A 12,680-nucleotide genomic window follows, 5' to 3' on the forward strand; every position below is an offset into this window, starting at 1 on the left:
GCTGCAGCACTCAGCAACCCCTCCCTGTCCTCTCGATTCAAAACAGCACTGCTCTCTTGGGAGCCCCAACCGGAGGTGGAGAGCTGCACCAACACCTGAGATAGATGACAAGGATAAGGAGAAATGCTGGAATACAAATTAAATGCACAATATCTCTGTGAAACAATGTGTGGGCTTTGGTATCTGGCATCATGACAGTGTGGGTTTATATGTTTCTGAAAGTAAACATATGGCCCTGTTTTAAGGAACTTACTTTGTCAGAACATTGTACCTCTGGCTGTTTCAGAAAGGCATTTATGACCTTCTCCATAGTTTCCTGCAGATCCTCTTTTTCCTGTATAGAATGGAACATGAGGGAAGGGTGTGGGGAGACTAACCCCACCGAAGGGCGATAGGCAAGGGCCAGCATGGGAGGGAGAGGAACCCCCTTCCCCCCCAGGAGCTGGTAGTTCAGTAGAACATCCTCAGTGAGGGTGTTGAGTTGGGGAGAACCACAGGTCGGGCAGTCCAGCCCTTCCCCCATAGAGGAGCCCACTGAGCCATCCTCTAGGAGGTAGGTGACACGACAAGGAGAACTGAAGGTGTCCAGGTAAGTGTAGCCACCAGCCTCAAAGGTGACAGCCTTCAGGATAAACAGGGAGAACAGGCCTGGTAGGGTTTTGGAGGGGAGCCTGCTCACCCAGGAGGGGCACAGGCAGAGCATCATTCGACCTGAGAACAAAACCCACTGAAGGTTACAGAATAGAGACGATAAAAATGTACCTCAGCCCATCTAATAGAATCTGCTAGGAAGTTCATGAAATAGGAAATGAGCCATTCACCCTTATGTGGTTAATGTTTCTATACAGGTGTGCAAAGGTAGATTGTCAGTTACCTGGACATCGCTTGCCACCAGCCAGTAGAAGGGGGAGGTATTTATCAGGAGACGCCATGACTACTATCACTACATCACTCCTGCCAATATCTGCAAAAAATGACAGTGGCTAATCCTCTAACTGTGACATGCAAGTAGTCATACCCAACAGGCTAGTGCACAGACATTTTGGGGGGCAGGTAATCAAACCAAAAAAAGGACACCCATCGCCAAAATTATTAATGAAATTAAAAATAATAATAAATAAATAAACACAGTAGGATATTCTCAACTTAAATATTTATTTTTGTTAACAAACTAACTCAAATTATCTCCTGAACATAACTCAGTCCTACACTTTGTCTGTCCTTCCTCATCCATGATGGGCTCCTCTGAACCAGGTAGGGTTACTGATTCTCCCTTATTTGTTTTACTAGTTGATGGCCTGATCCAAGATAAAAGAGAGCTGCTACCCTGAGCTGCTTGCTGCAGTTCCCTGTCCTTCTGCTTTTGGAGTATCTCTTTTCTTGGCATTATTATTTTGTAAATGAGATAAATCAATGTTGTGCATAATGATCCAGAGTGACTTACATTATCTCTGTAAAGCTGACAACACAGTACACAAACATTGTTTTACTGTTTTCTGACTGTTGAAGCATAAGCAGCATTACACTAATAATATACCACAATATACCTCACCAGACTGTCATGTAGCTCAACTTAAGACCTACCTTTCATTTCAATAATTACGATTTTAAATGAAACAAAACTAGTGAATTTGTCTAATTTGTAGAACCGTAAAACTGCCATTAAATTCTCTGCCTGCCTGCCTGTCTGTCTGTCTGCCTGCCTGCCTGGCTATCTCTCTCCCTCTCTCTCTTCATTAAACATGACAAACGTCTATAAAGAGCTGGACAAGGCTTTGAAATCACGGATTTCGTGAGTTTTGTGTTTGTTTATTTTTTTAGGAAACGTCGGACCAGTTGCGACGTAATGTTTTCAGCGGCGCTATAATGTTGTGGTTAATTTATCACCAAACAACGTCGGGGGTTTGCACAAACACCTTCATTACCTGTTTGTCTGATGCTGCGGGTCAGAAAAGAAGTAGGGCCGAAACACACCAAACGCGTTTTTAAAAACGGGACGCTAGCAAATGCATTGTTTCCAATGGTACGGTGCGCCTTGCGTGTGCGCCTTTTCTCCGCCACGGGCTCCGCCTACAGGCTGAAACACACCAAACGCGTTTTTAAAACGGCAGACGCTTCAAAAACCCCTTGGCAAAGTGCGGCGGGCAAAACATTCGCAGGGGCACCAGGCTGTTTTGCCCGGCGCCTAGGAAGCGGAGCTGCGTGCGCAACCTGCCTGGGCCGAGTGTGACATTGATGAGCGGTGCGCCTCCGCGCCTTGCGCTGGAAAGTTGAGAATAGTTCAACTTTTAAGCGCATCTAAAAAACGCTACAAAGACGCAACGCGCACACGCAAGGCGCGCCGTACCATAGGAAACAATGCATTTGCTAGCGTCCCGTTTTTAAAAACGCTTTTAGTGTGTTTCGGCCCGTAGGCTGCAGCCGTTTGGCCGGGCGCTCAGCACTGCTTGAGCACTAAGTGGAGGAGGAGGAGGGAGGGGCGCGTGAGGGTTGTGAGCGCCGCGGAGCATGTCGGGGCGAAATTCTCACAAGAACTCAAATAAATGCCCCGTCATATATCAAAACACATTTGGGGGGAATTGATGACAGAGAGAGTCATTTTTATTCTTAAATATTGATGAATGAAGAAAAAATTTGGCTCCAGCAGAAGGGGCACTTTTCTCATCCAGGGGGCAAAAGGGCAGGTGCTTGAGCACCACTAGGGGTCTATCTGTGCACGTGCCTGACCCAATAACCTAACCAATATAACAACTGCCCAACCATAGATCCTGAGCAGCAGGATACATAAGCAACACACAGCTGTTGACAACATTGTGGTAATTCCACTGATATTTATGATTGTATGTGTCTGTGAGAATTCAAGGCATCAAAAGTCATTACACCTTTCATTACTGAGATTCAAATCTTCTATTTTTCCTGCATTCTACATATCTGTGATTTATTTTCATGAATAAAAACGCTTCAACTCCTCACAAATTACGGTTTGCATATAGATTAGATAAACAGTCATCATAAATTGCTTGGTAAACCTTAATCCCAAATGTGTTCTTACCTTCTCTAGGATTTGTAGTACGGTCTCTGGTCTTGGGAAGTGCCAGTTCCAGTAATATCTGCTGTAAGGCAGAGTAGCTTTGGGGCAAGAAGGCACAGGCTTGCGTTGGTCTGTCCATGATGTGTTGTGTCCTCTGAATATCTGGCTCTATAGTCTAGCGTTGATGTTTTCCACATCAATGACAGTTAGCAAGAGAAACGATAGGACATTATGAGGGGGCAACCAATCAGCGACCCGTGGGTGTGGCGATACAGTTGAAATGAATAGTTTGTTGCAATCCTTCGCTATTGTTCCTTATGTGAATTTCATAAAATGCTCAGATGTAACACAAGAATACAGACCTGCCAAGTCTCCAGTTTTTCCCGGGGTTCTCCCGTATTTCTGACCCACCTCCCGCCCCCCTCCCGATTTGTCATTTCTCCCGGTAATCTCCCGTATTTTACGAGGTCCAAACGTATTTTATTAATAATCAAATCAAAATGTTTGTCCAATGTTATAAAGTTGCCATATCATGTATGAAAGCAATCGTGTCTTACACAATAAATACACTACCATTTTCAATCCATTTGTCAATCTGGTGGCGTTGTTAGTTCCGATCACTCTGGGCTATAACCCAGAATATTTTAAGCCTAACCCCGAAGCTCTAGTGTCCGAAGGAGGGCAGAGAAATCAAAACAAACTAACAAAACAAAACAAAAGACAAGGCAAAGGCAAGATTGACATCGCACCTGATCATTTCAATATCTTGAATATTGGTCTGATCATATAGACATGCATTGCTTTAAATGTATGTTTTGCATCCAATGTGAGGTCCTAAATGTTCTTGAACATCTAGCGCGTGTGTGTCAGTGATAGGGGCACTGCTAAGAATTCTGGGCTCCCTTTTCAGTTAGCCCCCCCAGCGATATTTTCAGATTGAGATTATGAGGGATTCTGAGGATCTCTAATACTGATCAGGGATATTCAGGAACACCCTTTTTCCATCTACAAGTCTGGTTTATTAACATTTTATAGCCTACTTAGTTGTATTGTGGTCATACCTGAATATCCATCTGAGGAAACTGCATTTTTTTTAAATGACACATCAGATTGGATATGTTGTTGAAGCTATAATTATTCATTTCTAGTATGTCTCTATAATCTTTTATCATGCCTGCCAATCGAACTGAAAAAAAATGTGGACACAGACATATTTATTTTCATTCTACAAATACTAAATCAAATGAATGTGATTCAAATAATACTATAGCTTTAGCAAACCTGCCTTGTTTAGTTGGTTGTGAAAGGTCAGGCTGAGCAAGTGGCAAGGCATGCTGGACAAGGAACAAACACAACTACTGCTTGTGGCATTAGTCTCCTAAATCCTGTATGGTGGCCAGTACAGGTGTCTTTTTGTTTTGTCCATTAATGTGCTATTGGCAATTGGCAATTAAAATACAATATTATAGCTTATTGCAACATGTGTTGATGTGGTGCAACTCCTGTGGGCAATCTACAAGTATTAAATATGTCACTTAAGCACAGGGTAGTTACAAATTCAGAGTTTAATATATTTTTTGAGACTGATATATTATATATTGAGACTGATTTGTGGTTGATCTTTATTTTGACCACTGTGGAGGACACTACACTTTGTGTGCCACCCCCCTATGTGTATAACTTAAATGATCTGCTGTTGTGTTGAATGGTTGATGCCTGTCCAATCAGGTGAGATCACCAACATATTGGTGCTGTTGTCAGGATAGTACCAATGTTGTCTTGGTGGATGTTGTGAGGACGATATTACTATTTATGCACAATAGCACCCACATTCATCCGGCGCCTGCTTACAAGGTAGGGAATCTCCATTCTTTGGTGTTCCCGTGTAAGGATGCCATGTGTGAGGATACCAATTGTACCTACAGAACTATACACGTTTCACATTTTCCACAGCCCAAGATTTGTTGCTGCTGGCACCATAAAAATCGACAGCAGAGTCGAGGTGCGCATTTAATTCTGCAGTGAGTTGGGCAGCTGTGGTTTTATGTTAGTACCTGAACATCCCTTTCAGACAGTTTCCTCTTGTGTCGACAGTTACTCCTTTTGGATGTAGTTCGTCTTTCGTGGTGGTATACCGACATTACCTTGGATACCATGGTTGTCTATACACCACAAAAACTTGCTGACCTGGTCACAGATGTGCCAGCGAGATATGCACAAACAATTTGTCCCCCATTATGTTGTGTGGATTGCAATATTTTATGTACAGCTGTGCTTTTGCTCTGCTAATTCACACTCTGCTCTTACTGATGGAATTTGAAATCAGTGATCAGTGATCTTCCTCAATTACACCCCCCCCCCCCCCCGCCCACACACACACACCATGTTTTTTTTCTTTTGTATTCTTTTCTTTTGTTATCTTTTTTTATGTCTTTATTTTAAGCGTCTTTGAGAACTGGGAAAAGCGCTATATGAATGTGATGTATTATTATTATTATTATTATTATTATTATTATTATTATTATTGTCCCACCCCTGTAGCTAGACAAAATGGGGACCAGAACAAGACAGGAGTAGGTTATAGGCAGATGATGTGATGCAAAAGCCATACATTAGGCCTTCAGAAGACATCAACTCCAGAGATATCTTTGGAGCCAACCCTGTTGACAAAAGAAACCAGTAATCTCCTTCAAAGCTGTCTATGATACCCCTTTTCCACCAAAGCCGGGCCGGTGCTGGTTCCGGGCTGGTGCTTAAGCGGTTCGGTACTGGTTCTTATTTAAGAACCAGCTCGATTTTCCACCGACCGAGAGCCAGAGTAGGGCTAGCTACGTCTTTAAATCACGTCATACGCCTCTGTTGTCCTAGCTGAACATTTTGGAATGTTGTGACAGGTTACTAGTTATTCACGAGTGGTTTTATTCCTGGGAGAAGGCAAACAAATTTCGATAAAACTTCTATTATGTTTCATTTTTAATACCATGTAGTACCAAACGAATACCATGTAGTACCAACGAATTTGCTTAGTCAACAGCTAATCTTAGGTGTGACATCACACAACCAAAACAAGATAGATTGAAAGAGTTACTGTATACGATGCAGACAACAGATTTTGATGGATGAAAGCTTTCTTTATTTTTTTTAATTAGTTTGTTACTTGGTCTGTTGTCCTTTTGAACCCTGCCATCTCCAACTCTCCCCCTATTTCCTCATATAGTTTAGCTTTCCTTACTGCCTCCCCAAGTTTGTCTTGCATTTCTCTTGATGACAAAATCGCTATCAATGTTTTTATTTCATCGGTGATCCACTGCTGGATGGATTTTTCATTTATGTTTTCACCGTTTTCACTCATCCTCTTGGTTGACGGTGGAAAAAAAATGGCGGCGAAAATTTCTGTTTCTGGTGTGGTAGCTCCGCCCATAACCTCGGGACGAACCCGACGTCACCGGTTCTTGTTTCTGGCCCACCTAAAAGCTGGTGCTGACTTCGAACCTGTTTTTTGGAACCGGAGCCAGCTTTTTTGTGTGTGGAAAACGGAAGAACTGGTTCCAGAGTTGGAACCAGCCCGGAACCAGCACCGGCCCGGCTTTGGTGGAAAAGGGGTATGAGAGGCTTATCTTGCGATTTTTTTTAAGAACCTTTAGGAGAAAATTATATTGGGTAAGTACATTACACTCAAGAAGATGGGAGGCTGTGCTGTGCTAACAGACTTGTCAGACAAGTTACCTCATCCTTTACATTTGTTGTGTCACTAACCACAATATTTGACTATAAAAAAGCTTTCATGATTCCAGGACGTGTGCCATCATAAGTTGATTAACCTGTTTGTAGGAGTTCTTGCAAAATGTTCCCCACAACCCCCCTTTTCAGTGATATCTGTGGAGCCAACCTTTAATTTCCTTCAAAACTGTCTATGAGTGGCTAGAACCAGCCGGTTTAATAAGGTTGATTTCCAGAGGACACAACACAACATGGAAAGCCAAACGCACTGGTATTACGAAATACCATGCACTGGTATTTCTTTCGGGAAATGCATTTTCTAGTTTTTCTTTAATATTTTAAAAAGCAAAAAGTTTAGAAAAATGAAATACATAGCATAAGTGTCCTTTACAAGACCTACGTGCCAAAGTTTGATCGAAGTTTCTAAGTTAAGCGGTTCGAGCTGAATTAAGCGCAGAAGTTCGGTACAAAGAATAACTAGAAAATGCATTTCCTGAAGGAAATACCAGTGCATGAAATGCAAAAGTTAAGAAAGAAAGAAGAGTGACTAAGAGTGAAAGAAGAAACGAAAGAAGAGTGAACAAGAGGATAAATAAAGTAAAGAGAGAGTGAAGAGGGAAAAATACTGAAAGAAGGACAGAAAATGGAGAGAAGAAGAGAGATGGAGTGTGAGGGAGAATGGAGGACTTTAAAGTCAAAGAAGGCTGACAAAAAAGTAGAAAAAAAGAGGAGGAATTGATGGACAAAGTAATTGAAAGAGGAAATTAAAGAAGAGTGAACGGGAGTGAGAGAATTAATCTGCCTATGAGAGAACTAATCGGACTCTCACAGACTGCTTGCTCTGTGTGATACTGATCCTTCTGCAGAAAATCTTTTTTTGTTATCTAGTTTTCTCTGATGCATATTCACGTCTGTGCTAATATGTAATTTAGCTAACATTACTGTGTAAACATCAAAATGTGTTGCTTATTGTTTGAGAACCCATATGTGTTGCTGGGAGAAGACATGTAGAATGGTGGATGTATAAGTGTAATCTTACTGTGGTATTGTTTGATGTGGTGTTTTAAATGTTTTGTATTTATCTTTCTGTCCCCCGAGTGAGCAACCACTTGCCAGAAACAGTGACAGAGAGGGATACAAATTAACTGAAAAAAAAAAAATACAAAACAAATAAAAAACCAATCCATCATTTTTATTTAGTAGCAGTAACAAGGAATGTGCATAGCTAAAAAACAACAGTGATTGGAAACTAATAGCCTTGAGTCCAGATGATTGCTAGCTCCTCTGGTTCTTGGCCTCAGTGAACAAACATAGGGTGAGAGTTAATCACCACATCTGCAGTGGTCTGTGCCAGGGAGATTGGAGACCTGCGGTTACTACCCAGTGTTCTCCCCCAAACAAACCAGAGATGGACTTGACAGAGGTTTAAGTCCTCCTGTGCTTCCAGTTCCTCTGCACTTGTTTTGAGAATTAATTTTTTTAACTAGAGCCAGGAACATTGTGTTCCAACTGAGCTATTTTTGCGGGAAGGGTTTGCAGTAGGGTGGTTGGAACGTTGGAACTTGTCTGACCAGTCTGACTAGAAGGTTTTGCCAACTGCTTTTTCCATGGGAACTGGTTCCACAGTCAGGCGTGTCGGTTGGTTTGTTTGCCGAAGGGCATTTCATGCACTGTAATAATTGTAGATTGCCCACAGGAGTTGCACCACATCAACACATGTTGCAATTAGCTATAATATTGTAATTGAATTGCAAATAAATAGCACATTAATGGACAAAACAACACCCGTCTTGTTCCTAATCCAGCATGCCTTGCCACTGGCTCAACCTGACCTTTCACAACCAAGGCAGGCTTGCTAAAGGTATAATATTATTTGAAACACATTCATTACAGTGCATGAAATGCCCTGTATTGTTATTCCTTCGTTTCTTTTACTTCTTCTTCTTTTTATTCTTTGTACCGACTTCTGCGCTTAATTCAGCTCGAACCGCTTAACGTAGAAACTTTTGAAATGTGTCGCGTAGGTCTTGTAAAGGACACTTATGCTATGTATTTTTCATTTTTCTAAACTTTATACTTTTTAAAATATTAAAGAAAAACTAATACAATTTCTCCCATTGACTTACATTGGGCCATTATGACATCATAATAGGGTCTTTAAACTGGCTTGCACCTGTGCTTCACTGACACCTGCGCCAATTCCAAGGAACCTCTTCTCTCTGTCCCTCTCCATTCAACTGTAAAACTAGGAACATTAGGAGACGCCTTCCATTCACTCTACTTTTTTCTCTCTCTATCTTTCTCTCTATCCCTCTCACTCTACTTTCTCTCACACTCCATCTCTCTGCTTCACTCCATTTTCTCTCCTTCTTTCAATATTTTCCCTCTTCACTCTCTCTTTACAGTCTTTATCCAGAGCCTTTCTTCTTTCTTTCTTCCACTCTTCTTTTCATTCTTCTTTCCTTCTTCCACTCTTCTTTCCTTATTCCACTCGTCTTTCCTTTCTTCATTCTTCTTTCCTTTCTTTCCTTCTTCCACTCTTCTCTCCTTTCTTCTTTCACTCTTCTTTCCTTCTTCCACTCTTCTTTCTTTTCTTCTTTCCTTTCTTCACTCTTATTTTTTTCTTCTGTCCTTCTTCGACTCTTCTTTCCTTTCTTCTTTCCTTCTTACACTCTTTCTTTTCCTCTTTCCTTCTTCCACTCTTCTTTCCTTCTTCCGCTCTTCTTTCCTTCTTTTACTCTTTTTCCTTTCTTCTTTCCTTCTTTCTTTTCTTCTTCCTTTCTTAACTTTTGCATTTCATGCACTGGTATTTCCTTTAGGAAATGCATTTTCTAGTTTCATTTAGTATTTTTAAAATGAAAATAAATATTTTAAATCTGAAATTTTGTTTTTCAGTTCGATTGGCAGGCATGAAAAAGAGACATACTTGTAATGAATAATTATAGCTTCAACAACATATCCAATCTGATGTGTAATTTAAAAAAAATGCAGTTTCCTTAGATGGATATTCAGGTATGACCACAATACAACTAAGTAGGCTATAAAATGTTAATTAACCAGACTTGTACATTGAAAAAGGGTATTCCTGAATATCCTTGATCAGTATTAGAGATCCTCAGAATATTCAAGATATTGAAATGATCAAGGGCGATGTCAAGCTTGCCTATACCTTGTCTTTTGTTTTGTTTTGTTAGTTTTTTTTTATTTATCTGCCCTCCTTCGGGCACTGCAGCTTCGGGGTTAGGCTTCAAATATTCTGGGTTATAGCCCTGAGTGATCGGAACTAACAACGCCACTGGATCAGACTAGCTAGGCCCTTATCAATCAGGGCTCGGTGCAGGTTTTTTGGGTCCCTATGACCTCTGGTGCATATTTGGCATGAGCCTGGCCAGGACCACCACAGTGAATGCATAGTCCCAAAGTGCAAAAGGTGTTGGCAAGATGTTATTTATAAATGAATGCCTGTGGGTATACAGTGGGGAAAATAAGTATTTGACCCCCTGCCGATTTCGCAAGTTTGGCCACTTGCAAAGAAATGTGTGATCTATAATTGTAATGGTAGGTCTATTTTAACAGTGGTGACCAACTACAAGAAACGTCTGACGTCTGTGCTTGCCAACAAGGGTTATTCCACCAAGTACTAAGTCATGTTTTGCTAGGGGTTCAAATACTTATTTTCTGCGACAAATGCAAATTAATTCATAACTGTTATAAAATGCAGTTTTCTGGATGTTTTTGTTGATATTCTGTCTCTCACTGTTTCACTGTTAAAATAGACCTACCATTACAATTATAGATCACACATGTCTTTGCAAGTGGCCAAATACTTATTTTCCCCACTGTAATACTGGTTGACAAGATGACTCCCAGTCCAAAGCACACATCCAAGAATTTGTAAAGGAAAAAAGTGAGAACTATGACCTAGCCAATGTATGTCGGCTGACTTGAAAGGTGACTAGAATACTGTTGGGTTATTTTATAGAGAGGTTTTATGGAAGGTAGAGCGCCACAACCCTCCAACACAGAGCTGCTGAAAAAATGGTCTCTGAAGAATGGCAGATCATCTTTCCAGAAATGTGTGCAATATTGGTGTCCTCCATGTCGAGGAGGGTTGACTCTCAGTAATGAAAGGTGTACTGACTTTTGCATTGAATTCTCACGCACACAAACAATCATAAATATCAACAGTTGTGTGTTGCTTATGTATCCTGCTGCTCAGGATCTATGGTTGGGCAGTTGTTATATTGGTTAGGTTATTGGGTATGACTACTTGCATGTCACTGTAAGCCACTGTCATTTTTTGCAGATGTTGGCAGGAGTGATGTAGTGATCTGTGTCATGGCGTCTCCTGATAAATACCTCCCCCTTCTACTGGCTGGTGGCAAGCGATGTCCAGGTAACTGACAATCTACCTTTGCACACCTGTAGAGAAAAAATTAACCACATAAGGGTGAATGGCTCATTTCCAATTTTATGGTCTTCCTAGCGGATTTGATCAGATGGGCTGAGGTACATTTTTATCATCTCTATTCTGTAACCCGTGGGTTTTGTTCTCAGGTCGAATGATGCTCTGCCTAAGCCCCTCCTGGGTGGGCAGGCTCCCCTCCAAAACCCTACCAGGCCTGTTCTCCCTGTTTATCCTGAAGGCTGTCACCTTTGAGGCTGGTGGCTACACTTACCTGGACACCTTCAGTTCTCCTTGTCGTGTCACCTACCTCCTAGAGGATGGCTCAGTGGGCTCCTCTATGGGGGAAGGGCTGGACTGCCCGACCTGTGGTTCTCCCCAACTCAACACCCTCACTGAGGATGTTCTACTGAACTACCAGCTCCTGGGGGGGAAGGGGGTTCCTCTCCCTCCCATGCTGGCCCTTGCCTATCGCCCTCCTGTGGGGAAAAAGAGGATCTGCAGGTATCTATGAAGAAGGTCATAAATGCCTTTCTGAAACAGCCAGAGGTACAAGGTTCTGACAAAGTAAGTTCTCTAAAACAGGGCCGTATTTTTACTTTCAGAAACATATAAACCCACGCTGTCATTATGCCAGATACCAAAGCCCACACATGGTTCCACAGAGATATTGTGCATTAAACTTGTATTCCAGCATTTCTCCTTATCCTTGTCATCTATCTCAGGTGTTGGTGCAGCTCTCCACCTCCGGTTGGGGCTCCCAAGAGAGCAGTGCTGTTTTGAATCGAGAGGACAGGGAGGGGTTGCTGAGTGCTGCAGCTGCCTTGGTTCCACAGATCAGATCAGGGGAGTCGATTCTGCTGACAGCCTGCTACCCCTCCATACAGCCTCTGCAGAAGTGTAGGGTGAGGGAGACACTATTCAGAGGTAAGGCTAACAGTCTAGTCTAAATCTAAAATGAATACTTCTCAATCAGTCACAGACTCAAACACTTGAAATCAGTTTATGCCCAAACATCACTGTACCTATTGACTGGTGCACGGAAACAGATTTATTAATGCATATACGGTCAATGTTTTTTCCACGTCTCTGGAACCTGTTGGGGTGCTAGCAATATTTTGTCCTCCTTAAGGTCATCAGGGAAAATAAGGTGTGTTTTCCACTGTTTTGAAATATTTATTTCTGTTATTCAGAACCCACCGTGTTGAAGAAAAAGCTCTTCCTTCATATCAGTACTACAGTGTGTCGACCAGCAGCTGATCAGCCTCAAGTGATTCAGGTATGTATTAGTAACTCTGGTGTCCATAGTGTGCAGAACTCTTACAATGCAAGTTCAGATGTAAATACACACACACACACACACACACTCAAACAAACAAACAAACAACATAAGCAATCCTAAAGTAAACAGATGTGCACACAAATGAATGTATGAGTAGTGTTAAGTTCATGTATGGCTTAAAATGAAATGTAAACATTGATCATAGTTAAATATAAGTAATGTGTTGATATTTATGACTTGGT

General features: G+C 41.6%; 2 protein-coding genes across 2 annotated transcripts in view; one reads left to right on the forward strand and one right to left on the reverse strand.

Moving 5' to 3' along the window:
- Positions 1 to 205: 205 nt before the first annotated feature.
- LOC122133226 (carnosine synthase 1-like) lies at positions 206 to 932 on the reverse strand. The gene is made up of 2 exons (XM_042708942.1): positions 875 to 932; positions 206 to 711 (listed from the first exon to the last, which is right to left on the reverse strand). Exons 1-2 carry the CDS (start codon positions 930 to 932, stop codon positions 206 to 208), a joined length of 564 nt encoding a protein of 187 aa, XP_042564876.1.
- Positions 933 to 11,040: 10,108 nt separating this feature from the next.
- Positions 11,041 to 12,680, forward strand: part of LOC105912822 (carnosine synthase 1) — a 55,267-nt gene continuing 53,627 nt past the window's right edge. Inside the window, exon 1 of the mRNA XM_031571161.2 lies at positions 11,041 to 11,147. Within this exon, the coding sequence (XP_031427021.1) occupies positions 11,090 to 11,147 (58 nt within the window). The 5' untranslated portion in view covers positions 11,041 to 11,089. The remainder of the gene's footprint in view (positions 11,148 to 12,680) is intronic.

The sequence above is a fragment of the Clupea harengus genome, chromosome 1, assembly GCF_900700415.2.
Source record: "Clupea harengus chromosome 1, Ch_v2.0.2, whole genome shotgun sequence".
Taxonomy (NCBI): Eukaryota; Metazoa; Chordata; class Actinopteri; order Clupeiformes; family Clupeidae; genus Clupea; species Clupea harengus.

What these genes read in the sequence shown, in the direction of transcription:
- LOC122133226 (XM_042708942.1), bottom strand. Translation starts at nt 932, where the DNA reads ATGGCGTCTCCTGATAAATACCTCCCCCTTCTACTGGCTGGTGGCAAG. An exon ending in TGGTGGCAAGCGATGTCCAG is followed by an intron (nt 712 to 874) that starts GTAACTGACAAT and finishes TTTTGTTCTCAG; the next exon opens with GTCGAATGATGCTCTGCCTG.